Raw genomic sequence first — 26,817 nt, 5'->3', positions numbered from 1 at the left:
GTTTGGACACATGCAAAGAATGAGTGAAGAAAGACTAGTAAAAGAGGTATGGAAGGCAGATGTGGAGGGAGTGAACATGAGGGGACGTCCTAGGATGAGGTGGATGTATGGGGTGAAGGGGGCTTTGGGGAAGAGGGGAATGTCTGTTGAGGAAGGAAGGGAGAGGACGGAAGACAGAGGTGAGTGGAGAATGGTTGTATATGGATGATGCTGTGATTGCATGAGGAGGAATGGGCAGGGGTGGGTGGGGGGTGAGGTAGTATGTGTGAGCAAATTTTGACGCAGCCCGAAGGGATTTCTCCCCGTCCTCTCCTTATATGCAAGGGGGGACGGAGAGGGGGGGTCGCCGATTAAATGAAGCGGCCTTGCTGTGGATGTGCTGTGTCTTGCGACACTGCTTCTGACCCAGGGCGGTGGGCAAGGTGCAGGGATGACCCGTCATCCAGGAGGTGCTCAGATGAGAGGGAGGGTGGGAGGGGTGCGGAGTGTATTTAGGGATGAAATGGGTGGGAGTGTTTTTATGCCTTTCCCTTTTTGGCTACCTCCCTTGTAAGGGGAAAAAAGCCTTGGTATATGTATGTATGTATGTACCTAATTATACAGGAAAGGGGCAATGACTGTTGGTTCCTGTCTCCTCTCCAATTTATAATACCTAGCCTCAAATTCATATATAGTTCCAACTTAATCTATATCCTTGATTACCAATTATATTATCATATTTAGATTTGAATTCATGCATTGTTCCAGCTTGGGTCATATACAGTGGCCGCGAAAAGTTTGGGCGCAAAATTATAGGCGCCCCAACTTTTCCCTAAACTCAAAACATGCGAAAAATACAACTTTTCGCTATTTTTCAATGCTAGCGTTTGTACCCGTATTTAGCCGAGACAATACACACTATTTGGCAACTCTGTTTAGGTGCACTCGATGTCACATGGAGTCACTTTCTAAACATCTCTCACGGAGAGTAGTCTTTTTTTTGCGGTGGTCTCTGTTTTTGTGCCTTGATATCTCCGTAATGGGAAGTGGTAAAGAGCTGGAAAGAGACACAGTTGTTACAATCATAACCCTCTATAAGGAGGGTTATAAGTGTAAAGATATTGCTACTCGTGTGGGAATTGGAGTGCGTCAAGTGCAAAAGTGGACCAAGAAATTTCGAGACAAAGGAAGTGACATCATTCGTACTCCAAAGCATCGCTCTGGTCGGCCAAGGAAGATATCAAATCGTACTTCTACGGTTCTAACTGCCTCCTACGGTTATTAGGAGGCAGTTAGAACCGTAGAAGTACGATTTGATATCTTCCTTGGCCGACCAGAGCGATGCTTTGGAGTACGAATGATGTCACTTCCTTCGTCTCGAAATTTCTTTCCCAGTTTTCATTTTGAAAGAATTCTCTTATTTTATCAAAGTTTGTTTTTTCATACATCAATCTTTCTTTTCTATATTGTTCATTTCTTTTCATGTATTTTTCCTCATTTAGTTCTAGTTCTATCAATATGTGGACACTTTTACTTATAGGTGCCTGGTATTCTATCTTTTCCACTATTTCAGGTTCTGATGTGATTATTAGGTCTAGTCTCGATGGTTCTTCTTCATTTCTATACCTAGTGTTCTCTTGAATCCATTGTGTCATTGTGTGGTCAATAATCATCTCAAGTAGAACATTTCCCCATGAGCCGTCTCCACCCTTTACTGTCATCTCCTCCCAGCAGACTTCTTTGCAATTAAAGTCACCCATCATAACTATTCTTCCTCCATCTTCCATTATCTTATTTAATGTTATCCTTGTGTCTTCTAACATACTTTTATGTTCACTCTCTTCCCACGAGGCTGTTTTTGGGGGCACGTAGTTTATTACAAACTTTCTGCTCTTCTTATCTCTGTCTTCTACTTCTATCATAATCATCTCTATTCTTTCCATATGTGACACTCTTCACGTTTATATCCTTCTTAGTCAGGAACATAACTCCACCCCCTTGTTTTATCTCTCTGTTTCTAACCCAATAATTATATGCATTGGGTCGTATGCTGTTGGGTGGTAGTGGACCTTTTAATTTTGTCTCTACAATTCCCATTATGTCCGGTTCTTTTTCCTTCAGATACTCGTTCAGTTCATTCAGTCCTGTTATTAATCCATCTATATTTGTGTAGGACACTCTTAACTTTCTGTTATTTCCATTGTATTTTCTGTTTCTGTTATGGTCCATTTCCTCACTTTCGTATTCACTATTCTCCAATAGAATTCTTCTTTTTCTGACTCCATTCTGTTCTCGTTTTTTTCTTTAGCTTCTTGCCTTTTAATTTTTTCTTCCTATCTTTCCTCTTTATTCTTTCTCTTTTTATCCATACCTTTTTATATTGTTCACTTGTTGCCAGCTTTCCTGTTTTTGCTAAGATATTCTCTGCTGTTGTTTGTGACCTGAACTTAATCTTAATTGGTCTGGTCTTATCTGTACTATATTTTCCGAGCCTAAACATCTCTTCAATTTGTTTCATGATTTCAGGTTCATCTTCCTGAACTAATTCTAGTAAACTGTTTACGTTTTCTTTTTCCTCTTTAATTCTTGTGGTTCTATCTGGGTTATGTTTCTCTTCCATTCCTAATATAATAATACATTTCTTTTTGTCTGCTAAGTCTCTTACTATATTCTCCTTCTGTCTCATCACTTTGATAACTGAGTCTTCAGTTTGTTTTTTCATTTGTTGCTTAATTATGTCAGTAAATGCAACTTTACTGTTTTCTTGGATTTTTTTTCCAGCCCTGTGCTTCCTTTGCTATGGCCTCTTTATTGTCTATATTATTCCTCTTTATATCCTCATTCTCTTCTTTAACTTCTTTTAACTGTCTTTTTAATTCTTCTATTTCTACAGTTAAGTTTTTGTTTGCCTTCTCTAGTTCTTCCAATCTTTCAACTCTCTGCGCAATCTTGGCTACGTTACCGAACCTGTTTTCCCAATGCTTGATCATCTTATCAAGTTTCTCCTCTAGTCTTGCCAATTGGGGGAGGTTGGTATCCCCCCCACCCTCTTTAAATCCCTGGAAACTATTATCATCACCTTCCACTGTGCTGCTCTTATCTATACTTCTAATCTTTACATTTTTGTTGATCCCGTCATCACCAAAGTCAACGTCATCAGTCTGCCTTTTGTTTACAAGACGCCTGGCCTCCTGGACCATGTCCCCCTCTTCCTCATTTCCTTCCATTTCCCTCAATAATCCCTACCTTTCTCCTTCCCTATCACACCTGCACTATACCACGAGCTCTCCCCTTCCCTATAAATACAATAAGGCACTTCCTGGACATTGAGATCCACGTAGATTTTCCTTTTTCTCGGAACACTAATTCTCGATGTCCATTTGACGAAAGGGTGTGTGTGTGTGTGTGTGTATATTTTATTAATTTGTCATTATTATTATTTTCTATAATTTGATTGCTCGACTTGTTTATTTTTAAGGCGAGGCACCTGCAAGAGATGATGAAAACTTAGAAGACTTGAATAATTCATTACCAAGTGAGAGTACCCAAGACTGCCTTTGGATAGAAGTTGATCAAGAACTTACTCTTCAACAAGGGGACCCACCAAGGTTGACTGAAACATACTCCTCTCAGGCATATGCACCCATGTTGAATCATCAAGAAACAACAGTTATGGGTGCTGTACAGCCAACCCAGTCTGAGAAAATGGTGGAAAAGACTGTTTCTGATTTTCCAGCTATTGAAATTGAACACAGCAACTCATTGACTCACTTTCCGTATTATGTATTGAAGGAAGCCGCAAACAGCTTTCCAGATCTTTCCATTGATTATGGGGGCACACGTTTAGGTGAAGGAGCATTTGGGACTGTCTACAAAGCAAAGATTATAATTAATGATGCTGTTCAAACAGTTGCTGTCAAGCGGCTCAATATGGGGGAAATGCGAGTTGATCAGCAGTTCAAAATGGAGATTGATGTTCTGTCCAGGTAAGTATTATTAAATCAAGTACTGTAGTAGTTTTTGATATATGGTAAGGGATGGTTGAGTGGGTTTTGTTTGTGATATGGGTATGAACTTTGACTCAGCCACATCCACATAAGAGGAAAAGGCCCTTAACCACTTCCATACGGTGACACCTATGTAGCAGGCATGAGGAGCAAGTGGGTACTCGATGATGCTGATGTTGGCATCTTGATTATATTTATTGTAGTCGTACCTACGTAATTTCCATTCTCTCTAAACTGGCTTCATCAATTTTCTATGGTTATCAAAATACACGGGTGAAAGAGAATGAACGATTGAGCACTGATTTTATTTTTTATAATGCGATTATTATGACGCAACATCGCACGTCGGGCAGCTAATGCTGTCAGATGTGCGATGTGCCCCGGAGTGAAGAGGTTAAGGGAGAGAAAGATACTATCCACTTGCTTAAAGTGGAAAACATTTCCTTTGCTCCTTAACTTACACACTTCCTCTCCTATATTTTTCCTTTTCATCCTCTTCTTTTCATCTTTTACAGTTTGTTCCTGGGTTGTGCCAGCCATTTTGACTCATTCAAATTAACCACTTCAGTACAATTCAAATTATTGCAAGCAGCATCGGCTGCCAAATGTACAATTCATCACACTACTCACATTATAAAATATAAAGTCACTGCTTTATTACTCGTTCTCTTTTACTCAGAGTAATAATAAACACAGAAAAAGTGATCAAATCAGTTCACAGAATCCGGGGATAACTCATGTACAACTGCAAAAAATATATATATAATCAAAATGCCGACACCAGCATCCTCGCGTACTTACTCGTGCCTCTTGACACCTACGTGGGTGTCATTGTACCGAAGTGGTTAATTCTCTTTCTTATTACTCACGTATTTGCTCTTGTTTACATTGAGATTCAAAATTTTTATGCAATACACTTATCAAAAAGTTTACAGCAATCATTGGAGGAATTTGTCTTTCTTGTCTTCTTTTTCATGCTAAGGGGATAAAAATATATTTAGTTTCAACATCAGTTCTACCATCAAAGAGTTGAAGGTATGTGTAAGATGTACTATAACTATAAATTAATTTTCACTTGTAAGTTCAGGTGCACATACAGAAAATACTCACAAAATTTCTATTGATACATTTCAAAAACAGATTATAATTTGTAGAATCAAGTAACCAGTACACTCAGATTTAGCCAGCATAAATATGTAGCAAAGGAAATTACAGTTCTGTAATTCTATGCCCATATTTTTCAAGTGCATACTATTCTTAGGTGCATTCATGAGAATGTGGTCCGTCTTGAAGGCTACTCATGTGATGGACCACAGTGGTGTCTTCTTTATGCATTTATGGCCAATGGCAGCCTTCAGGACAGACTTGCCTGTTTGGTAAGGAATTATCCATGAAGTATCTTCAATTAACATATAACACTGAAACCCAACATTTATTTTATTTTATTTCTAGTTTGTGTAGATATCAGAAAACTTCTTGCCCAGCATTAGACTCTCCAGTTTGTTTGGAAGTTCTTTTTACTATTTTGGTGGTTTAAATTCCCATTTCAACCATCTTGCATAATACTTGTCAAAGGAAAATTGGCTACATACTGTATCATTAAAGTCTGTACTACTTTTGGAGTGGATTGAGTGGGAGTGGGTGCATGCCTTGGCTGCTACCTCCATTATAAGGGGGAGGAAGGCTCTGATATATAGATAAATAGATAGACCACTTTAGTAGATCTATGTATGGAGTGAGGAACCAGCAATGTATACTAAGTGGAGGATGGGATCTTTTCCTTAGTGCCCATTTTCAGAACTGATCAACACCTTTACTGATATCTGGAGGTACAGGGCTGGCACTTTGTCTTCAGATGCCCAGAATATCTTAATCAATTTGTATCATTTCCCTAACTTTTTCACAAAAGAACTGTTAACTGGTAATTACTGCTCCCTTCTCTTTCTCCCACTGCTTCTGCCAGTGACAGAAGTAACTCATACTAATGTGGCACATATAGCAATCCAAAGTTTCTTCCCAAAAATTATGGAGGAGTCCAAAGACTGTTGATGTGGAGCTTTGGGTTGTCAGTTGATGAAGCTGAAGACATTAATTATAATGATGATGATGAAGTGGTGTGAGACGCAGAAGCAAATAGAATTAGCTGACCTTGTTCATACTTTGCTTCCTTCCTACTTAGCCCATCACTTCTTCCTTGCAGGGAGGTTCTAAGCCCCTGAATTGGGAAACACGGCTGAGTATTACAAGTGGCACAGCAGAAGGCATTGCATATTTACATACTTATCAACAGCAACCACTAGTGCATAGAGACATCAAGTCTGCAAACATCCTATTAGATGAACACTTTGTACCCAAGGTAATGTGTGTTTGTTTTTAAACTTTTAATGTTACATTGTACTGACCCTCCCATATTATGGGATTGAAGTAATTTGTATATGTACTAAATATATGGGGAATGAAAGAGGGCAATGTCTGTTGAACAGGGAAGTGAGAAGGCAGAAGACAAGTGTGAGTGGAGAATGGGTATGTAGAGATGATACTGTGGTGCAAGGAAGGGGGAGGTAGAGAGTGGTTATATATGAATGATAGTTTGAAGCAGACAGATTGTATTCTTTTTTGCATGAGAAGATAGAGTGGGGGTCTCCAGTTAAGTGAAACAGCCTTGCTATGGATGTGCTGTGTCTTGCTGCATTGCATCTGACCCAGGGTAGTGGGCAGGATGCAGGGATGACCCATAATCTATGAGGAGCTAAGATGAAAGGGAAGAAAGGGTGGTGGATGGGAGTGGAATGGGTGGGAGTGGGGACTTGCCTTTTGACTTTGCTACCTCCCTTGTAAGGCATGAAAAAGCCCTTGGTATGTAGATAGAAATGCATGGATATGAGCTGCACAAAGTACAAAAGACAACAGTATGAAATATGCACTCAAGAAGAAAGTATATTTTGCATAATGTATCTATAAACCAAGGGCTTTTTCCCCCCTTACAAGGGAAGTAGCCAAGTCAAAAGGCACATACTCACTCCCACACATTTCAGTCCCATAAACCACCCCTTCCTCCCTCTCATTTTGGCTCCTCGTGGATGATGGGTCATCCCTGCAGCTTGCCCATAGCCCTAGGTCAGAAGCAATGCAGCAAGACACAGCACATCCACAGCAAGACCACTTCATCTAACCAGTGACCCCCCAACTCCGTCCCCTCATGTAGTAACATTGAAGATGGGGGAATAATCCCTTTGGGCTACGTCAAAATATCATTCGTATGTAACTACTCCCAAACTCTTTCCCTATTCTCCACCCATTCCCTTGCATGTATCACAATATCATCCATACACAGCCATTCTCCACTCACCCCTATCTTCTATCTTCCTCAACAGACATCCCCCCCCTCTTGCTGAATGCCCCCTTTACCCCATCCATCCATCCATCTCATCCTCAGTCATCCCCTCATGTTCACTCTATACACCTCTGCCTTCCACACTTCTTTTACTAATCTTTCTTCACTCATTCTATCCTTGTGTCCAAACCATCTCATCTTTTCCACTCTGTTCTCCTCCTCACCTTGTTTCTCACTCTATCTAACTTTGTAACCCATACCATACTTCTCAGACATTTCAATTCATGCATACATATACCAAAGGCTTTTTTCCCTCTTACAAGGGAGGTAGCCAAAAGACAAAGGCATAAAAAACCATTCCCACCCATTCCATCCCTATCACACTCCACCCCCTTCCCTCCCTCTTATCTTGGCACCTCCTGGATGACGGGTCATCCCTGCATCTTGTCCACTGCCCTGGGTCAGAAGCAGTGTCGCAAGACACAGCAAGGCCGCTTCATCAAATCAGCGACCCCCCCTCTCCGTCCCCTCAAGCAGAAAAGGAAAAGATGAAGAGAAATCCCTTTGGGCTACATCAAATTTTTCTCACACATACTCCCTCTCCCCCCACCCATTCCACCTCATGGATCACAACATCATCCATACACAACCATTCTCCATTCACCCCAAGTCTTCTGTCCTTTCACAACAGACCTTCCCCTCTTCCCCAAAGCCCCTTTTACCCCATCCATCCATCTCATCCTAGGTCGCCCCCTCATGTTCACTCCTTCCACACCTCTTTTACTAGTCTTTCTTCACTCATTCTTTTCATGTGTCCAAACCATTCCAATACTCTTTCATCCACCCTATCTCCCAACTCCCTTTCCACCCCTGTTCTCCTCCTCACCTCCTCATTTCTCACTCTATCCAGCCTAGTAACCCCTATCATACTTCTCAGACACCTCATCTCCAACACATTCAAACTCCTCTCTTCCTCTATTATGTTCCATGTTTCTGCCCCATACAGTGCTGTCAGCACAATCACTACTTCATATAACCTCCTCTTAGTATCCATTCCTAAATGTCTATTTCTCATTACACTTTTTAATCCACCAAGGCATTTGCTCACTTATCTCAATCTACATTCTACCTCCACTTCCACTCCTCCCTTTCCTGCCATGTTTGCACCCAAGTATCTAAAACTATCCACTTCCTCCAGTCTCTCTCCCTTAATACTCACTTCCAGTCTGCTGTCACTTTCAGCCCCTTGTACATCTCATCACCTTACTTTTACCCACATTCATCTTCAACTTCCCTCTTTCACACACTTTCCCAAACTCTGTCACTAACTTCCTCAATCCCTCTTCTGATCCTGCTACAAGCGCAGTGTTGTCCGCAAACAACAGCTGGCTTATCTCCCACTTTTCTCCATTTTCTTTAACCATCTCCAATCCCTGACCCTCCACCCTTGCATTTACCCCTCGCACCACCCCATCCATATACAAATTGAACAGCCAGGGTGACATAACACACCCCTAATGATGTCCCACCTTTACCTCTGTGGTAATTGTTGTTTGGGTATCGTAATGTTTACCTTGGTTCGGTGATTTCCCTCAAAACATTACGGTAATTTCTTTGGATTCAGGAACCTTTTCCGAATCTTCGAACCACACCTATCGTAACTTTAGATAAATTACGATTTAACTCCCCTCCCTTATATTCATTGAATCTATTAGGTAATTTTGGTTTAAAAATTGGGAAACTTTGAGAATTTGCTTAAGGTTAAAGTTAACCTGTGGCTTCTAGTTTTCGAACACATAAGAGTCCTGCCACATACGGCTACTTTTCATCAGTCTTGACAGGTCACTCCCAGAGCTCTGGACGTTGAGACACATATCTTGAAACCTGATGGCAAGGGACTGTTTCACATCTTCTGAACAGAAGCCTTTTACTTCTAATTTACTTCAGACCACAAAGTCTGAGAACGTTAACAAGTAAGTTCTCAGATTTTCCCATTGTATTCATTGAACCACAATTATCATAGGTTCAATTTTCTCAGACTTTAGTGAGATTAATTCTTTCAAACTTAGAGTCAGTTTTCTCTAATTTAAGAATTTAATATTTAATATTTTAATTTAACTTCTTTTTTTATGTCGATTTCGACTTTAAATTATTTCCCCCTTATGTCATAAGCCGCTATCTAGCACTATATTATTTAAAGTTACGATAAGTGGTTACGAGGTCCGGTTTCCTGATACTTTTTTGTGTCAAGTTAGTTCGGATTATGGTAATAACCTCGTTTGAGGACCTTATTTTCTTTGAGGGAAGGTTACCGGCGAATGAGGGAGCACTATTATATCCATATTCTTTCGAAGTTTATTGAATTCTACTTTGCTCTTGGTGGCCTCTGCTGTTACTAATCGTGGTTTCCCGTGTTTTGTCTGCTCTTTTCTGTTTAAAAACTGTTGTGTTTAAATAACTTTATGAAATTTCCGTCTTATTGGTTGATCATTAAGACAGTTATCCATACGAAAGTTGTACTATTGTGAATTTGGTGACAAGTTTGTTTGGGTTGCTGTTTCAAGATAACTTGCAATGAAAAGCCTTTCTCTGAGTCTGAGGACTTGAAAAAACTCTGAAGACAAAGAGCCCATAAAAGGGGTCTTATCTCTAAGGATTTAAAGGCTTTAAAAAATTCACAATTTGATTCGTTCACTATTTCCGTCCTTGACACCGTGGTGTCTCAAATCAAATGTTTCCTCTCGAAAATACAAGATTTAGACGAGGATATTTACAACTTGCTCCTCGATGAAGAAAAGGACAAGGATATGGATAAATCCAGGGCTTACCGCCTGTCCATTCTTCTAGATTTGTCTCCTTTTAAGGAACGGAGACTTGAGTTAAAGGGAGTTCTTGACTCTAAAGTTGCTGAATCTAGCATGTCCACTGAAGTTAATTCTGTAAAACTTCCTCTCCCTCCAATTGTTCTTCAACATTTTGAGAACAATTCACTCAATCCCTTTGCCTATTTCAATTTCAAAAAGGGTTTTCAGAATGCCATTGCTGGCATCCCTAATCTGACTAATTGTCAGAAATTTATTTATTTCAAGGGATATCTCAGAGGGGAGGCCTTTCATTTAGTGGAGAATTTATCAGTGGATGATTCGAATTGTGACACTGCATTCCTTCTTCTTGATGAGTTCTTCTTTGATAAAGAAGAAATTATGGACAAAGTGTTGATTTCAATTATTAATGCACCTGAGGTCTCGAGAGTTGAAAGACCTAGAAGGTTACATTAGGTCTGTAGATTCCAAACTACAAGACCTTAAGGGGATAGGACTTGACTTTACTAAGGCTGGAAGCGAGGGCCTCCTTTTGATGAGTAAATTAATTTTAAATAAATTACCTAAATTTTTTTTAATTGAATTGTCTCGGGTGATTAATTCAAATTACCCCAATTTTAATCAACTCAAAGAAGTTTACCAGTCTGTTTTAGTTAGACTTAAAATGGGATCTGATGATCTTAGTGTCAAACCCAGACGAAATTATACTACCTGCTTCTTTGCCTTCAAGGAAAATTCCTTGAAAAAATCTGTTGATTCTAGCAAGGGAGTTAGTCACTCTTTTAAAGTCAATCCAGATCCCATTAACCTCTTCACTCCGGGGCACATCGCACGTCTGGCAGCATTAGCTGCCCGACGTGCAATGTTGCGTCATAATAATTGCATTATAAAAAATAAAGTCAGAGCTCAATCGTTCGTTCTCTTTCACCCGTGTATTTTGATAACCATAGAAAATTGATGAAGCCAGTTTAGAGAGAATGGAAATTACGTAGGTATGACTATAATAATATAATCAAGATGCCGATGTCGGCATCATCGAGTACCCACTTGCTCCTCATGCCGCCTACGTAGGCGTCACCGTATGGAAGTAGTTAAGAAGTCTATCAACAGATGTAGATTTTGCCCCGCTTCTGACCATGCTAGTTCAAAGTGTTCTTCCTATATTTCCCTTGACAGCAGAAGAGCTAGAGTAGTTCAATTAGGACTCTGTAACAGATGTTTGAATCATGGACAAGGTTCTTTGGAATGCCCCGGGTTAAAGGCTGGTCTGACTTATAAATGTTTTGTATGTAACAAACCCAAGCACCATGGAACCATGTGTCCTATGGGTAATAAGTTACCTATTTCCGAAGGGAAAATATATAATTTCCATTCGTTATCTGATTCAATTGTTCCTTTGGTTTCCCTTCATGTAAGCAGAGGAAAGAGAACTACCCAATGTCTCTTTTTATTAGACACTGGAGCCCAGTTTTCTATCATTAACAAGGAATTGGTAGAGGACAGAGTTGGACCTTGTTTAAGTCCTCCTATGGAAAAGTTGGTTTCTTCTGTTGGTTTACCTCTAATGAATAAAAGAGGTTTTAATTATACTGCAAACTTAAAACTCCCTTCCGGGATGAATCTGTTTAGTTTGTTTTTTGCAATTGAAGGATTCAACTTGTCCATACAAATTCCTTCATTATCCTCTATATTCCAAAGTATGAACCATCATGAATTTCATGTTTCCCCTAGTTTTCCTAAGGTGAAGGGAGACCAATGGAAAGTTTTAGGCATCATTGGAAATGACACTTCAAAACTTTGAAAGTTTTTCAATAGACAGAGTCCCTTTATATGGTAGCCTGTCTTGCAAGGTTATTAAACTTGCTGATGGTTTCATTCTAAACGGGACTGGGGCTCAATATATTCCTCCTAGTGAGAAACCTTTCTACTTAAAGAGAATGATCAAAGGGGTTCCTGAATTACTCTCTAATGAAGTGCAAAATTTTGATAGCTTCAAATCTAAGGAGAAACCTTTGAGGATAAATCCAGATTCAGACCTTGGAGTAGATTCTTTAAATTGTTTGGAGGAATATCTTGGGGATTCTTTTGTTTTTTATAATTCTTCTTTTAACACCAATGGAATTTCTCTAAAGAAACCTGAGAAAGAAACTTCCTTTACTCAGTCTAAAGGGACTGTTAAATACTTTCCTCCCAAGAGGTTAGGCAAATATAAGTTACTAATTAATTTCTGCCTAGAACCTGTAAGTTTACAATTTGATCCTTTGCAGGAAGTCTTTGTTAACTCTAATGTAGAATATGGTCTTGATGATTTTTATTCTTTAGAATCCATTGGCATTAAAGAAGAACAAACCCCTGATATTGATGCTTTAGAAATTGATAAATTTAGACAGTCCATTTCCTTCAAAGATGGACACTATAAGGTGAAGATCCCATGGAAAAGGGATTTGATGGACCTTGTACCTTCTAATCTTAAGATTGCCTTGGCAGTGGCACAAAATGTTTGACCAGCAAGAGGCCTTGGGTATTATTGAACCAGTTACTAAAAGAGTCCCTGGCCAAATTTTTATACCACATAGACATGTGCTCAAGAATGATGATCTTGCCACCTCTAAAATAAGACCTGTTTTTAACTATTCACTCAAAATAGGAAAAACTCCTCCTTTAAATGAAGCTGCTTTCCCAGGAGTTGATTTGATGAATAACCTCCTCTCTCTTTTGTTGTACTTCAGAACCAACAATTATGTCATTTTGGCTGATGTTATGAAAGCCTTCTTGCAGATCCGTTTGAAGGATGAGGGTGATTGTAATAGGTTCTGTTTCTTTAGGAGGATTAACGACCAGTATATTCCTTACAGATATAATACTATCATTTTTGGTTTCATCTGCTCTCCCTTCATATTGACCTTCATTATCCAACATCATATTTTTATGCAACCTGACAAACTACAGGTACTCCTCGTTTAACGACCTACTCGGTTAGCGACGATGCGGAGTTACGACGGGTTTTATGACAGACGTTTAACTTAAATCTCCCGAAGTTACGACGTCGTGTACAATAATTAAGTTGGCTGAGGCAAATTTGTATGATGTTATAATTGAACTTGTACGGTGGATATTAGCTGTGAGGTATAGTGTTCTGAAGCTTAGGTCTACATTACCATCCTGCAAGCTGCAAAAACTACCTGGGGTACAGTATATACCGGTAGTGGTAAATTTTTAGTTTCGACCATGGGCGCAATATAGCAATAGAAAATTAATTATTAATTTTGTAAATTATCATGGGAAAGGGATAGAGCTGCCTACCATAGTTCTAGAAGCTAGGAGAAAGGTGATATTGCTTTTTTGAAACTCCCTTTTAAGACCAGACTATTCTGGCCCTTAGTTCGGGTTATTGAGACCTTCCCTGACCAAGACCAAGTGATACGTACTGTCTCTGTCATTAAGCCCAATGGAAACTCTATCAAAGTCAACGTTAGACTTTTAATCCCTCTAGAACTCCATGCTGAGTTACATTCCCGTCATGAGAATGAATCCCCTGGGGATCCTATTTTGCAGGCGAGTTGGAGCCTTTTGAAGAGACCTCTAACTTGGAGGAGGTTATTTCTTTAGAAAATGACTGTGTCGCTCCAGAACCTACCTCTTTGACACCAACTCGTAAGACTGCGCTAGCCTTTAGAGACCAAGTAAGGTCTCTAGCACTGAACCCTTTAACCTCAGATGACATGATGAAAAAAAGGACATACTGTACTTTGAAATCTAAAAAAAAAAAATAGTATCTAATCTAGCATGAAGAATATGAAAGCATTTCAGTGTCTCTCATGACTACAGAGGAAAAAACTATACATATGTATAGGTGTTTCATAAAGTACATTACCATATCCGGTTTTTAGTATCTACAAAATAAGCGGCTGGCATGAGTTGAATGGGTTAAGAAGTTGTAAATTTTCCTTGAAAGTGTTATATTCATTAAACACTTTCTTTTTGTTGTCGGGGAGGTTGTGGTAATTGTTGTTTGGGTATCGTAATGTTTACCTTGGTTCGGTGATTTCCCTCAAAGCATTACAGTAATTTCTTTCAATTCAGGAACCTTTTCCGAATCTTCGAACCACACCTATCGTAACTTTAAATAGATTATGATTAAACTCCCCTCCCTTATATTTATTGAATCTATTAGGTAATTTTGGTTTAAAAATTGGGAATTTGCTTAAGGTTAAAGTTAATCCGTGGTTTTCGAACACGTAAGAGTCCCGCCGCATATGGCTACTTTTCGTCAGTCTTGACAGATCACTTCCAGAGCTCTGGACGTTGAGACACCTATCTTGAAACCTGACGGCAAGGGACCTTTTCACATCCTCTCAACAGAGGCCTCTTACTTCCAATTTACTTCAGACTACAAATCTGAGAATGCTAACAAGTTCTCAGATTTTCCCATTGTATTTATTGAACCACAATTACCATACCTAAAACCACTCACTCTCTCCATTTCTAATCCTGACACATGCCCTACTACTCTCATATAAAAACTCTTGACAGCTCCTAAGAGCTTTCCTATCCCGTATATCTGCAATACCTCCCACAGTGCCTTCCTGTCTACCCTATCATAAGCCTTTTCCAAATCCATAAATGCCCAAAAAACATCCTTACCTTTTCCTATACCTTTCTCACATGTGTCTTACCACAAAAATCTGATCTACACAACCTCTACCTGTCCTAAACCCACACTGTTCCTCACTGATTACTCCCTCCATTCTTCTCCTAATCCTCTCAATCAAGACCCTTCCATAAGCCTTCCCAACTACACTTAACAAGCTAATCCCTCTGAAACTACTACACTCACACTTGTCCCCCTTTCCCTTGTAAAGTGGAACTATACAGGCACTCCTCCAGTCCTCCGGCACTCTACCCTCTCTTAAACAAAATTAAATAACCTCACCAGCCAGTCCATCATCACTGTACCTCCTTTTTTCAGACATTTTGCAAGACATCCATCCAGACCAGGTGCCTTACCTGCTCTCATCATCTTAACAACTGCCTTCACTTCATCCTTTCTTATTTCTCCTCCATTTTCCTCACTCATCACAGTCATTTTCTTTGCATTTCCCACTGCAACTACCTTTCCCTTCTTTTTCTCCTTCACATTTAGCAACTCCCTGAAATACTCTGCCCATCCTCATCTTACTGCCTTCTCTTCCATTATCATCTCACCATCTGCACCTTTTACCTTTTCTTCTCTACTTGATTCACCTCCTCTTCCTCTCTTAATTTCTTTCCAAAACATCTTTCTATAACTTTCAAAATTTTCTGTCACACTCTTACCCCATTTCACATCCGCTCTCCTCTTTGCCTCCTTTATCTTATGCTTTACTTCTCTTCTCTTTTCTTTGTACCTCTCATATGATTCCCTCATCCTATTTTGTAACCAATCTGTGAAAGCTCACTTCTTCTCTTCTACAACCTTCTTTACTTCCTTATCCCACCACTCACTACCCTTCCTTCTATTTCCTCCCGTCCTCCTTGTTCCACACCCATCTTTGCACACCTTGTGACTCCCTCCTTGAACCATCCCCATTCCTCCTCCTCTCCTAGTTCTACTCTATCCTTCACTCCCTCCCACTCCTCTCCCAGCTTCTTCTTGTGCCCCTTCTCCATTCTTTCTCATTTAAGCAGTTCACTCTAAGCACCTCCCTACCTTTTGTCCTTTTCCTCTTTCTTCATCAATGCCCCACTCTCAATTTACCTTCCACCAGAAAATGATCTGATATCCTCCCCGCTCTCTCCCCTTAGAACATGTACATCCTTAACTCTTCCTATTATACTCCTATCTACCACTACATAGTCCATAAACGCTCTATCTACCACCCATCCCCCACCCTTTCCCATGTGTACTTATGCTTGATTTTCTTCCCTAAACACTGTATTTGCTATCATCAACTCTCTTTCTAGACACATCTTCACCATCAACTCTTCACTACAATTTTTTCCTGAAACTCCACACTTCCCAACCACTCAGTCTATTGGTTCATTTCCTACCCTAGCATTAAGGTCTCCCAATACTACTACATTGACGTTTCTCCCTAATCCCTTTATTCACTCATTTAAATCTGTGCAAAAAGCCTCCCTTTCTTCTACACTCTTCTCACTACCAGGCCCATATGCACTTACAAAAACCCACATCTCCTTTCCCAGTTTCACCTTCATCCACATTAACCTTGAAGAAACCTCCTTCCACTCCACTACACGCTTACCTATCTCTTCACTTACTAGTATAGCCACCCCTTCTCTCCCTCATCCTCTCTTCACTCCTGAGAACCTTCCAACTACACTCCCAAACTCACACTCACCCCTCCCTCTCAACTTAGTTTCACTCAATGCCAACACATCCATCTTTCTTCTCACAAACATACTGCCTATCTCTTCCCTTTTACTCTCATCTGTACTACATCCACACACATTAAAAGACCCAAACCTTAGGGTACTAATTGGAAAACTCCTAGACCCTTTTATGCCTTTACCTTTTATAGGAATATCCCCCGTGGGGCTACAGGGAGAAGGATGCCTAATCCCAATCCCTTTTTTCTCACCTCTTACGATTCAAGCAGGAATACTTGGGGGCAACATTCTATCCCCCACCACAGGGTAGGCAAAAAAGGAAATGAATATTCAAAGAAGTGGTACAGGACAGTAACAAGGGGTTGGGGGACAGCATAATGGAGGGACAGTCACAGTATAATAAAAGTGTTTATTTCTCTGTGATGTGAACAGAGTCCTCTTCTATCACAGACAAAATTATGTGTGACTCTAGTCTGTAGGGGCACCCCATATAGACCCTAAAGAATCAACTGCATGCTACTTTATCACAATAACATGCAGCCAATTACTCCTTCATACAACCTCCTATTAGCATCCATTCCCAAATGTCTATTTCATTACACTTTTTGTATTTACCTAGTTATATTATACGGGAAGGGGAGCTATGCTTTGTATCTCTCAGCATCTAGTTTGTTCTTGAATTCTTGTATGGTGTGTGCACTCACTATTGTTTCATCCAATTTGTTCCAGACATCCACCACTCTGTGTGGAAAACTATTTTTTTTTTCCAGATCTCTTCTATAACTATCCTTTTTGAGGTTATTTTCATGTCCTCTTGTTTTTCTTTTATCCCACTTTAATAAGTCTTCTCTGCCAAGGACTTCCATGGTTTTCATGATCCTGTAAATGGCCAGTAGATCTCCTCTTTCTCTTCTTTGTTGCTCTTTGGATTCTTTCTAATTTCTTTATATTCTATTTTTGTGTTGGTGTCCATAATGTCACAGCTTACTCCAATCTTGGTCTTATCAGTGTGACTAATATATACAGTCACTATCCGAGTTATGACATACACGAGTTACGACCACCCGTACTTATGACCACATCTAGCAGATGCCTATTATGAGTTTACTGTACATGTCTGGCAGCACAGCACGTAAGATAGTTGTGGCAACCGGCATCGCGTACGGCAGTTATGGCAGAGATGGAAAAGTTGCTATACACGTGGTTGGAAGATAATACATACATATATATACCAAGGCTTCTTCCCCCTTACAAGGGAGGTAGCCAAAATGGGAAAGGCATAAAATAATTTCCACCCATTCCATCCCTGAATACACTCCACACCCCTCCACCCTCCCTCTTATCTGAGCACCTCCTGGATGATGGGTCATCCCTGCACCTTGTCCACTGCCCTGGGTCAGAAGCAGTGTCGCAAGACACAGCACATCCACAGCAAGGCCGCTTCATTAAATCGGCCACCCCCCCTCTCCGTCCCCCCCATTGCATAAAAGGAGAAGACGGGGAGAAATTCCTTTGGGCTACGTCAACATTTGCTCACCCATACTACCTCACCCCCCACCCCCCCACCCATTCCACCTCATGCAATCACAACATCATCCATATACAACCATTCTCCATTCACCCCTGTCTTCTGTCCTCTCCTGTCCTTCCTCAACAGACATTCCCCTCTTCCCCAAAGCCCCCTTCACCCCATCCATCCACCTCATCCTAGGATGTCCCCTCATGTTCACTCCCTCCACATCTGCCTTCCATACCTCTTTTACTAGTCTTTCTTCACTCATTCTTTGCATGTGTCCAAACCATCCTAATATTCTTTCATCAACCCTATCTCCCAGCTCCTTTTCCACCCCTGTTCTCCTCCTCACCTCCTCATTTCTCACTCTATCTAGCCTAGTAACCCCCCACCATACTTCTCAGACACCTCATCTCAAACACATTCAAACTCCTTCCCTCTTCTTCTCTTATGTTCCATGTTTCTGCCCCATACAGTGCTGGAAGATAATAGGCAAAGAAATGTGAGAGTGACGTTGCAAGCAGTGCAAAGTAAGGCTATAAGTTAATTTCACATGTTGAAAGAATGTGCAGGTGAAGAATATGCTTCACATGAGTTCATAGTGAGTGCTGGGTAGTGTCGTTGCTTTCGAGAGCGTTACCAGGTTCACCACGTGTTGTCGAAAGGTGAGGCTGCTAGCAGTGATGCGCCTGCAGCTAAGGCATTTGTGGAAGAGTTTGATAAATTATGGATGAAGGATATTTACGTACTTACGACCACGTCTAGCTGATGCCTATTATGAGTTTACTAATACGAATACGCTGTAATAAGTATTTTCTTTCTTTAACTTACCATATCATATTAACAACTAAGCAACTGAAAACAATACTGTATACAGACGCTCCTCAACTTACGTTTTAGTTACGTTCCGAAGGGCCGAACGTAAGTTGTTACTGTACTATACATCGGTAAATTCTATTACTGTATCTTATAATCATTAATTAAACACATAACATTGTAAAATAATAACATTAATTTCAAATAGATTAAATTCAAGCAACATAAATTGAGATGGTGGAGGAGGAGGGGGAGGAGGAGGAGGCATGTTCAGTTTGTCGTCTGCGCAATGTAAACAATGGACGCAGCGTCATGCGCAAGTATCGTTTGAACTACGAAGAGCGCGGTAAACTAAAAAATTCACTCAAAACATTTTTTTTTTAATTTTTTTTTTTTACCGTCAGTTCAAATGTAAAATCGAAAAAACGTAAAACGAATGAACGTAAGTAGAGGAGCGTCTGTACAACTGTAGGAGAGAAGCCAAACGCAGAGTATAGGATCCAATGTATTTAATTTTTCACCCACCAGGGCTTCTTCAGAAATAACATAGTGGACAAACATCTGACTCCTTATATAACCCGAGCTTGCGGGGAGAAATGAACATGAAACTGGTGTTAAAAAAAAATAATAATAATAAAAAAATAAATAAATAAATAAATAAATGTAGAGACTGAACAACTTCACACCAGGCTTAATGACCCCCTTATGGGTCGATAGCCTTAAAAAAGTCCACTATGTTATTTCGGGAGAAGCCCTGCTAGGCGCAACGTTAAATACATTGGATCCCATACTCTGCGTTTGGCTTCTCTCCTACAGTGCTGTTGCAGTCGTTGCTGTACCTATATCTCACACTTAGAATGGATTGAAATGGATGAGAAAAATAGATCTTAAAATTCACATATACTGTATTTAGAGTACATACAACAATTGAAGAATTAAGAAAAAATTATTAAAAGGAAACTACAATTTAAAAAACTTAAAAATGGTAAGCAAGGTTATATTTAATATGTGTGTGTGTGTATATACAGGTATAGTATATACATACAGTACCTGCATATGTATATATACTGAAATACAGTACAGTATTAAAACATTAAAAAAATAGAAAAAAAATTATAAAAATGAAACTAAAAAGCATTGATAAATAAACTGTAAACAGCTTGTATTTAATAGTATTCAATAGAAAAAGTTACTTAAAAATGCAACAGATTGATATCATGTATCCTAGAGTAGAACCCTCGTGTCAGCCATTTTGAATAGGATCCGACTTACGACCAATCCGACTTAAGACTGGTTGGTCGGAACCTATCTAGGTCGTAACTCGGATAGTGGCTGTATATATATATATATATATTTTTTTTTTACCATTACTCATACTTCATCCAGGTAATTAAAAGCCATCTTTATTGATCTTAGTAAATTGTAGGTTTCTCCAACTATTTTGCTTATGTGCTTGTCTGGCGACATCTTTGTTAATAATTATTCCTAGGTCTTTTTCGGAGCTGACCTTTTTTTATTTCCTTTGTACATACCAGAGGCTTTTTCCCTCCTTACAAGGGAGGTAGCCAAAAAACAAAGGCATAGAAATCACTCCCACCCATTCCATCCACCCTCTTCCCTCCTTATCTTGGCACCTCCTGGATGATGGGTCATCCCTGCATCTTGGGACAATATAAAACCAGTACAAAAAGGAAGTATACTTTAAAAAATTAAAGAAAATTAAAGAAAAGAAAGTAAACTTCTTTGTACTGATTTTATATTGTCCTAATATTCTTTTTTTTACTTTTTCCAAACTCCATTATACTACATATCTTGATGTTCACTTCACACTTTTGGCTCCATTCCCAGACTTTGTCCAGGTCTCGCTGCAGTGATTCACTTTTTTTTTTTTTTTTTTTTTGTACTTTCTTTAGTAGGTTTGCGTCATCTGCAAAGAAGTTCATATAACTTCCACACCATCAATGTCATTTACATATATAGCAAACATTATCGGAGCCAATACAGAACCCTGTGGGACTCCACGTATCATTTCTTCCCAGGTCAAGTTTTTATCTCTAAGTACCACCCTCATTTTTATCCCATTCAAGAAATCTTCCATCCATTTCAATAAATTTCCTTGTACACCTCTTATTTCGAGTTTTCTTAATAGCTTTTTGTGTGGTACTTTATCAAATGCCTTTTGTAAATCCAGGAAAGCACAATCTGCCCATCTGTCCCTTTCTTGCATTATATCTATTAACCTTGAATAAAAACAAATCAAGTTTGTGGCACATGATCTTCCTTGTCTAAAGCCAAATTTGTTTTGGGTTCAGTGTATTGTTTTCTTCCAGATGTTTAGTCCATCTACTTTTGAGTAAATGCCTTGGTGGATTAAAAAGTGTAATGAGGAATAGACATTTGGGAATGGATGCTAAGAGGAGATTGTATTTACCTTTACCTAGTTGTATTTACCTAGTTGTATTTTGCGGGAAGGGGAGCTATGCTCGTGTTGTCCCGCCTTTGTATCTTGCAGTGTCTAGTTTGTTTTTAAACTCATGAATGGTTTTTGCGCATACTATTTCATTGTCCAGTTTGTTCCAAGTGTCCAAAACTCTATGAGGAAAACTGTTTTTCTTCAGTTCTCTTCTATAGCTATGTTTTTTTATTTTCTTTCCATGTCCTCTTGTGTTTCTTTTGTCCCAGTTAAGTAAGTTCTCACTATCGAGTACCTCTGTGCCTTTCATGATTCTGTAGATGGTCAATAGGTCACCTCTCTCTCTCCTTTGCTCCAGTGTCGGTAACTCCAGTTTAGCCAATCTCTCTTCGTATGATAGGTTTGCAAGTGCAGGTGCCATTTTTGTAGCTGCTCTTTGGATTCTTTCTATTTTCTTTATATTCTTTTTGGTACTGGGGGACCACAATGTCGCTGCGTACTCTAATCTAGGCCTTATCAATGTAACCAATATTTTTTTCATCATGTCTTCGTCCAAGTATGTAAACGCCACTTTTATTGATCTTAGCAAGTTGTAAGTCTCCCCGACAATTTTGTTAATCTGTATATCATAGGACAAGTCGTTCGTGATAATTACTCCCAAATCTTTTTCGGATCCTACTTTCTTTACTTCTTTGGTTCCAATTGTATATTTTCCTGATATTCTGTTTTTGCTTTTTCCAAACTCCATTATGCTACACTTCTTCGTATTAAAGTCCACTTCCCATTTCTGACTCCAGTTCCATACCCTATTTAGGTCTTCTTGCAGTGCTTCACAGTCCTCATCAGTTTCTATTTTCCTTAGCAGTTTGGCGTCATCGGCAAAGAAGCTCATGTAGCAGTTCACGTCCTCATCCATGTCATTCATATAGATAGCAAACATTATTGGTGCCAGCACAGATCCTTGCGGTACTCCACTGATCACCTCTTTCCAGTCTGAATATTTTTCTCTGAGCACTACTCTCATCTTTCTACCAGTCAGAAAGTCCTCTATCCATTTTAGTAGGTTTCCCTGTATTCCTCCTATGTGTTCCAGTTTTTTTAGTAGTTTTCTGTGTGGTACTTTGTCAAAGGCTTTTTGCAAGTCTAGGAATGCACAATCAGCCCATCCATTTCTTTCTTGCACTATGTCTATTAGTCTTGAGTAAAAGCATATTAAGTTTGTGGAGCATGATCTTCCTTGTCTGAATCCGAATTGTCTTGGGTTTAATATGTCATTGTCTTCCAGATGTTTTACCCATCTATTCTTGATTATTTTCTCACAAATTTTGGCAATGGTGCTTGTTAGTGATACTGGCCTATAGTTGGTGGGTTCTTCTTTGTTTCCTCCTTTGTGTATTGGTACAATGTTAGCGTTTTTCCAGTCCTCGGGTATCTTTCCTTCTTTGAGTGAGCTGTTTATTAAGATGTGTATTTTGTCTGTTAGTTCTTCTTTGCACTCCTTTAGAATCCAATTTGCAATACCGTCCGGGCCATGTGATTTTCTGACATCCAGCCTTGATAAATGTTCTGATATTTCCTTTAGTGATGCTGTAAACTCATTCATGAGGGGAGATTTCTTGTTTTTGTCTATGTCACAATTCGGTATTTTCTCTCTGGTGAAAACAGATTTAAAGTGATTGTTCATGACTTCGGCCATCTCTAAATCTTCTGTGTATTCTATGTTTCCTTGGCATAGTTTCACCAATTCCTGTTTGTTTTTAAGTTTACCATTCACATACCGATAGAATAGTTTGGGTTGCTCTTTGCATTTGTCTATAATATCCTTCTCATGGTTCCTTTTCTCCTCTCTTCTCACATTAACATACTCATTTCTATAGTTAACATAAATTTGCCATTTGCTTTGTTTTTTGTCTTTTCTCCACTTTTTCCAAGCTTTGTCCCTTCTGTCTTTTGCCTCACTGCATCTTTTGTTGAACCAACATTTAATGTACTCTCTCTCTCGCTTTTGTCTTGGTACATGCCTGTTTACCCCTTCATTGTAGTTTTCCATCAATATATTCCATTTCTCTTCCACTGCTGTTTCTTCCCTGTAAAATATTTCCCAGTTTGCATTCCGGAAGAATGTCTTTAGTTTTGTAAAGTCTGTTTTGTTGTACCTCAGTCTTCCTTTCCTATGCTTTTCGTTCCTCTCTATGTCTATTTCTTCCTTTAGTATAGTTTCGATGAGTACATGGTCACTCTTTCCAATTGGTGTCTCATACTGGACTTTATGCACTATTTCAGGCTCTGTTGTAAATATTAGATCTAGTTTCGATGGCTCTTCATTATTTCTGTACCTTGTGTTTTCATGGACCCATTGGGTCATTGTGTACTCCATGGTCATATCTAGCAGTACATTGCCCCACGAGTCATCTCCTCCTTGCACTGTCATGCTGTCCCAACAAATTTCTTTGCAATTGAAGTCCCCCATAACTACCAGATTACCCTTACCCATTAGTATCTCATTGAGTGATTTTCTTGTGTCATCTAGCATTTTTTTATGTTCAATTTCTTTCCAAGCGCTTGTTTTTGGAGGCACATAAGTCACCACAAACTTTCTACTTTTCATATTCTTGCCTTCGACTTTTATCATGATCAATTCAGCATTACCTTTGCCCTCTGCAATTTTTGTCACCTTTAGGTCTTTCTTGGCCAAGAACATGATTCCCCCTCCCTGTTTCTTGTCCCTGTTTTTTATCCAGTAGTTGTATAAACCTTGTCCGATAACAGTGGATGGTATTTCACCTCTTAGTTTAGTCTCTACAATTCCCATTATGTCTGGTTTTGCTTCTAACAGATAATCATTGAGTTCGTTCAGTCCCGAAATTAGTCCGTCAATGTTGGTATAGGCCACTTTTAATTTTCTTCCTTCTCCCTGGTTTCTTCTTCCCTTGTTTTGTTCGTTTTGAAGCGCCATTGTCTTAATCTCAAGTCTATTACTCTCCACTGGAATTCTTTGCATTCTGTCTCCGATCTTTTCAAGTTTTTTTCCTTTGCTTCTTCTCTTAGCGCCCTTTCTTTTTCTAATTCCTCAGTACTCATTTCTCTTTTTATCCATATCTTATTGTATTTTTCACTCTTTGCCAAGTTACCTACTTTTTCAAATATGTCTTCTACTACCACTTGTGACCTTAGTTTTATCTTTAGAGGTCGATTCCTATCCTTAGTATAGCGACCAATTCTGTAAGTCTCTTCTAAGTCTGTGCCTGAATCACTATCTCCCCCCTGAATTTCATTAAGGATTTCTACTGCTGTCTCTTTTTCTTCTTTTTCTCTCATGTACCTCGCCAATCCTTGTTTTTCTTTAAGCCCATAAACCACAATACATTTCTTCCTATCTACTGTGTCCCTGACCCAATTTGCTTTTTCGTTAATCACTTGAATGATTGTGTCTTTTGCATTATCTTGCATTTGCTGCTTGACTATTTCTTTGAAAGCAATTTCTTTATTTTCAATATTTTCTTTCCACTTTTTAATTTTTAATGAAGGAGTGATTGTGCCAACAGCACTGTATGGGGCAGAAACATGAAACATAAGAGAGGAAGAGAGAAGGAGTTTGAATGTATTTGAGATGAGGTGTCTGAGAAGTATGATAGGGGTTACTAGGCTGGATAGAGTGAGAAATGAGGAGGTGAGGAGGAGAACAGGGGTGGTGGGGGAGTTGGGAGATAGGGTGGATGAAAGAATATTGGGATGGTTTGGACACATGGAAGGAATGAGTGAAGAAAGACTAGTAAAAGAGGTATGGAAGGCAGATGAGGGAGTCAACATGAGGGGGCGACCTGAGAGGAGATGGATGGGGTGAAAGGGGCTTTGGGGAAGAGGGGAATGTCTGAGGTGGAATGGGTGGGGGATGGGGGTGAGGTAGTATGTGTGAGAAAAATTTGACGCAGCCCGGGATTTCTCCCCGTCTTCTTTTCTGCATGGGGAGGAAAGAGAGGGGGGGGGGGTCACCAATTTAATGAAGGAGCCTTGCTGTGGATGTGCTGTGTCTTGCAATACTGCCTCTGACCCAGGGCAGTGAACAAGATGCAGGGATGACCTGTCATCCAGGAGATGCCAAGATAAGAGGGAGGGTAGAGGGTAAAGGGGAGTGGAGGGTATTAGGTATGCAATGGGTGGAAATGGTTTTTATGCCTTTTTTTTTTTTGGCTACCTCCCTTGTAAGGGGGGAAAAGCCTTTGGTATATGTATGTACTTTTGATTACTTTTTCACATATTTTAGCTATTGTACTTGTAAGGGAGACTGGTTTATAGTTTGTTGGGTCTTCTTTATCTTCCCCTTTATATATTGGTACAACATTTGCATGTATTTACCTAGCTGTATTATACAAAGAGCTATGCTCATAGTAACCCATCTTAGTATTTTTCAGCATGTAGTTTGTTCTTAAATTCTTGTATAGTTTTTGCAAACACCGTTGCCTCATCCAATTTGTTCCAGATATCTACCACTCTGTGTGGGAAACTATGCTTTTTCAGATCTCTTCTATAACTATCCTTTTTTGAGTTTTTCATGTCTTTTTTTTTTTTTTTTTCTTATTCTTCTTCTTATCCCACTTTAATAAATCATCTCTGTCGAGGACTTCGATCCCTTTCATAATTCTGTAAATGGTCAGTAGATCTCCTCTTTCTCTTCTTTGTTCCAGGGTTGGTAGTTCCAGTTTGGACAATCTTTGTTCGTATCTCAGTTTAGAGAGTGTTGGTGCCATTTTTGTCGTTGCTCTTTGAATTTTAATTTCTTTATATTCTTTTTGGTACTGGGTGTCCATAGTGTCGCAGTGTACTCCAATCTTGGTCTTATCAGTGTGACTGATATTTTCTCTACCATTTTCTCATCCAAGTAGTCAAGGGCCACTTTCATTGATCTTAGTAAATTGAAGGTTTCTCCAACTATTTTGTTGAAATACTTGTCTGGTGACATGTCTTTGCTGATAATTACTTCTAGGTCCCTTTCTGAGCCAACTTTTGTAACTTCCTTTGTACTAATTTTATATTGTCCAGATATTCTATTTTTAATTTTTCCATTTCTTGATGTTAGTTCACTTCCCACTTTTGACTCCATTCCCAAACTTTATCCAGGTCTTTCTGTAGTGATTCATTCTTCCTCTGTACTTACTTTCTTTAGTAGTTTTGCATCATCTACAAAGAAGTTCATATAACATTTCACACCTTCATCCATGTCATTTATATATATGGCAAACATTACCAGAGCCAATACCCTTGTGGGACTCCACCTATCATTTCTACCCAGTTTGAGTTTTTGTCTCTAAGTACAACCCTCATTTTTCTCCCGTTCAAGAAATCTTCCATCTATTCCAATAATTTTCCTTGTACAGCACCTATGTGTTTGTGTGTGTTTATATATATTTATATACAATGATTCGGTTTATTGTGGTGAAATGTGTAGGTGTATATATATATATATATGGAATGGATGGGGGGTGAGGTAGTGTGTGTGAGCAAAATTTTGACGCAGCCCGAAGGGATTTCTCCCCCGTCCTCTCCTTTATTGGAGGGACGGAGAGTGGGGGGTCGCCGATTTAATGAAGCGGCCTTGCTGTGGA

The 26,817-nt window shown here is 39.4% G+C and overlaps 1 protein-coding gene across 5 annotated transcripts in view; it reads left to right on the top strand.

Annotated features, from left to right (window-relative positions):
- LOC143020857 (interleukin-1 receptor-associated kinase 4-like) overlaps positions 1-26,817 on the top strand; it is a 54,684-nt gene that overhangs the window by 23,619 nt on the left and 4,248 nt on the right. For all 5 annotated transcript variants that reach the window (XM_076177705.1, XM_076177704.1, XM_076177702.1 and 2 more), the window contains exons 4-6: positions 3,458-3,965; positions 5,248-5,362; positions 6,187-6,342. In XM_076177705.1, coding sequence (XP_076033820.1) covers positions 3,458-3,965; positions 5,248-5,362; positions 6,187-6,342 — 779 coding nt within the window. The remainder of the gene's footprint in view (positions 1-3,457; positions 3,966-5,247; positions 5,363-6,186; positions 6,343-26,817) is intronic.

Source organism: Oratosquilla oratoria, chromosome 41 (genome assembly GCF_046742065.1).
Source record: "Oratosquilla oratoria isolate Oo_2021 chromosome 41, ASM4674206v1, whole genome shotgun sequence".
NCBI classification, from domain to species: domain Eukaryota; kingdom Metazoa; phylum Arthropoda; class Malacostraca; order Stomatopoda; family Squillidae; genus Oratosquilla; species Oratosquilla oratoria.
This window is presented reverse-complemented; position numbering and strand designations above follow the sequence as displayed.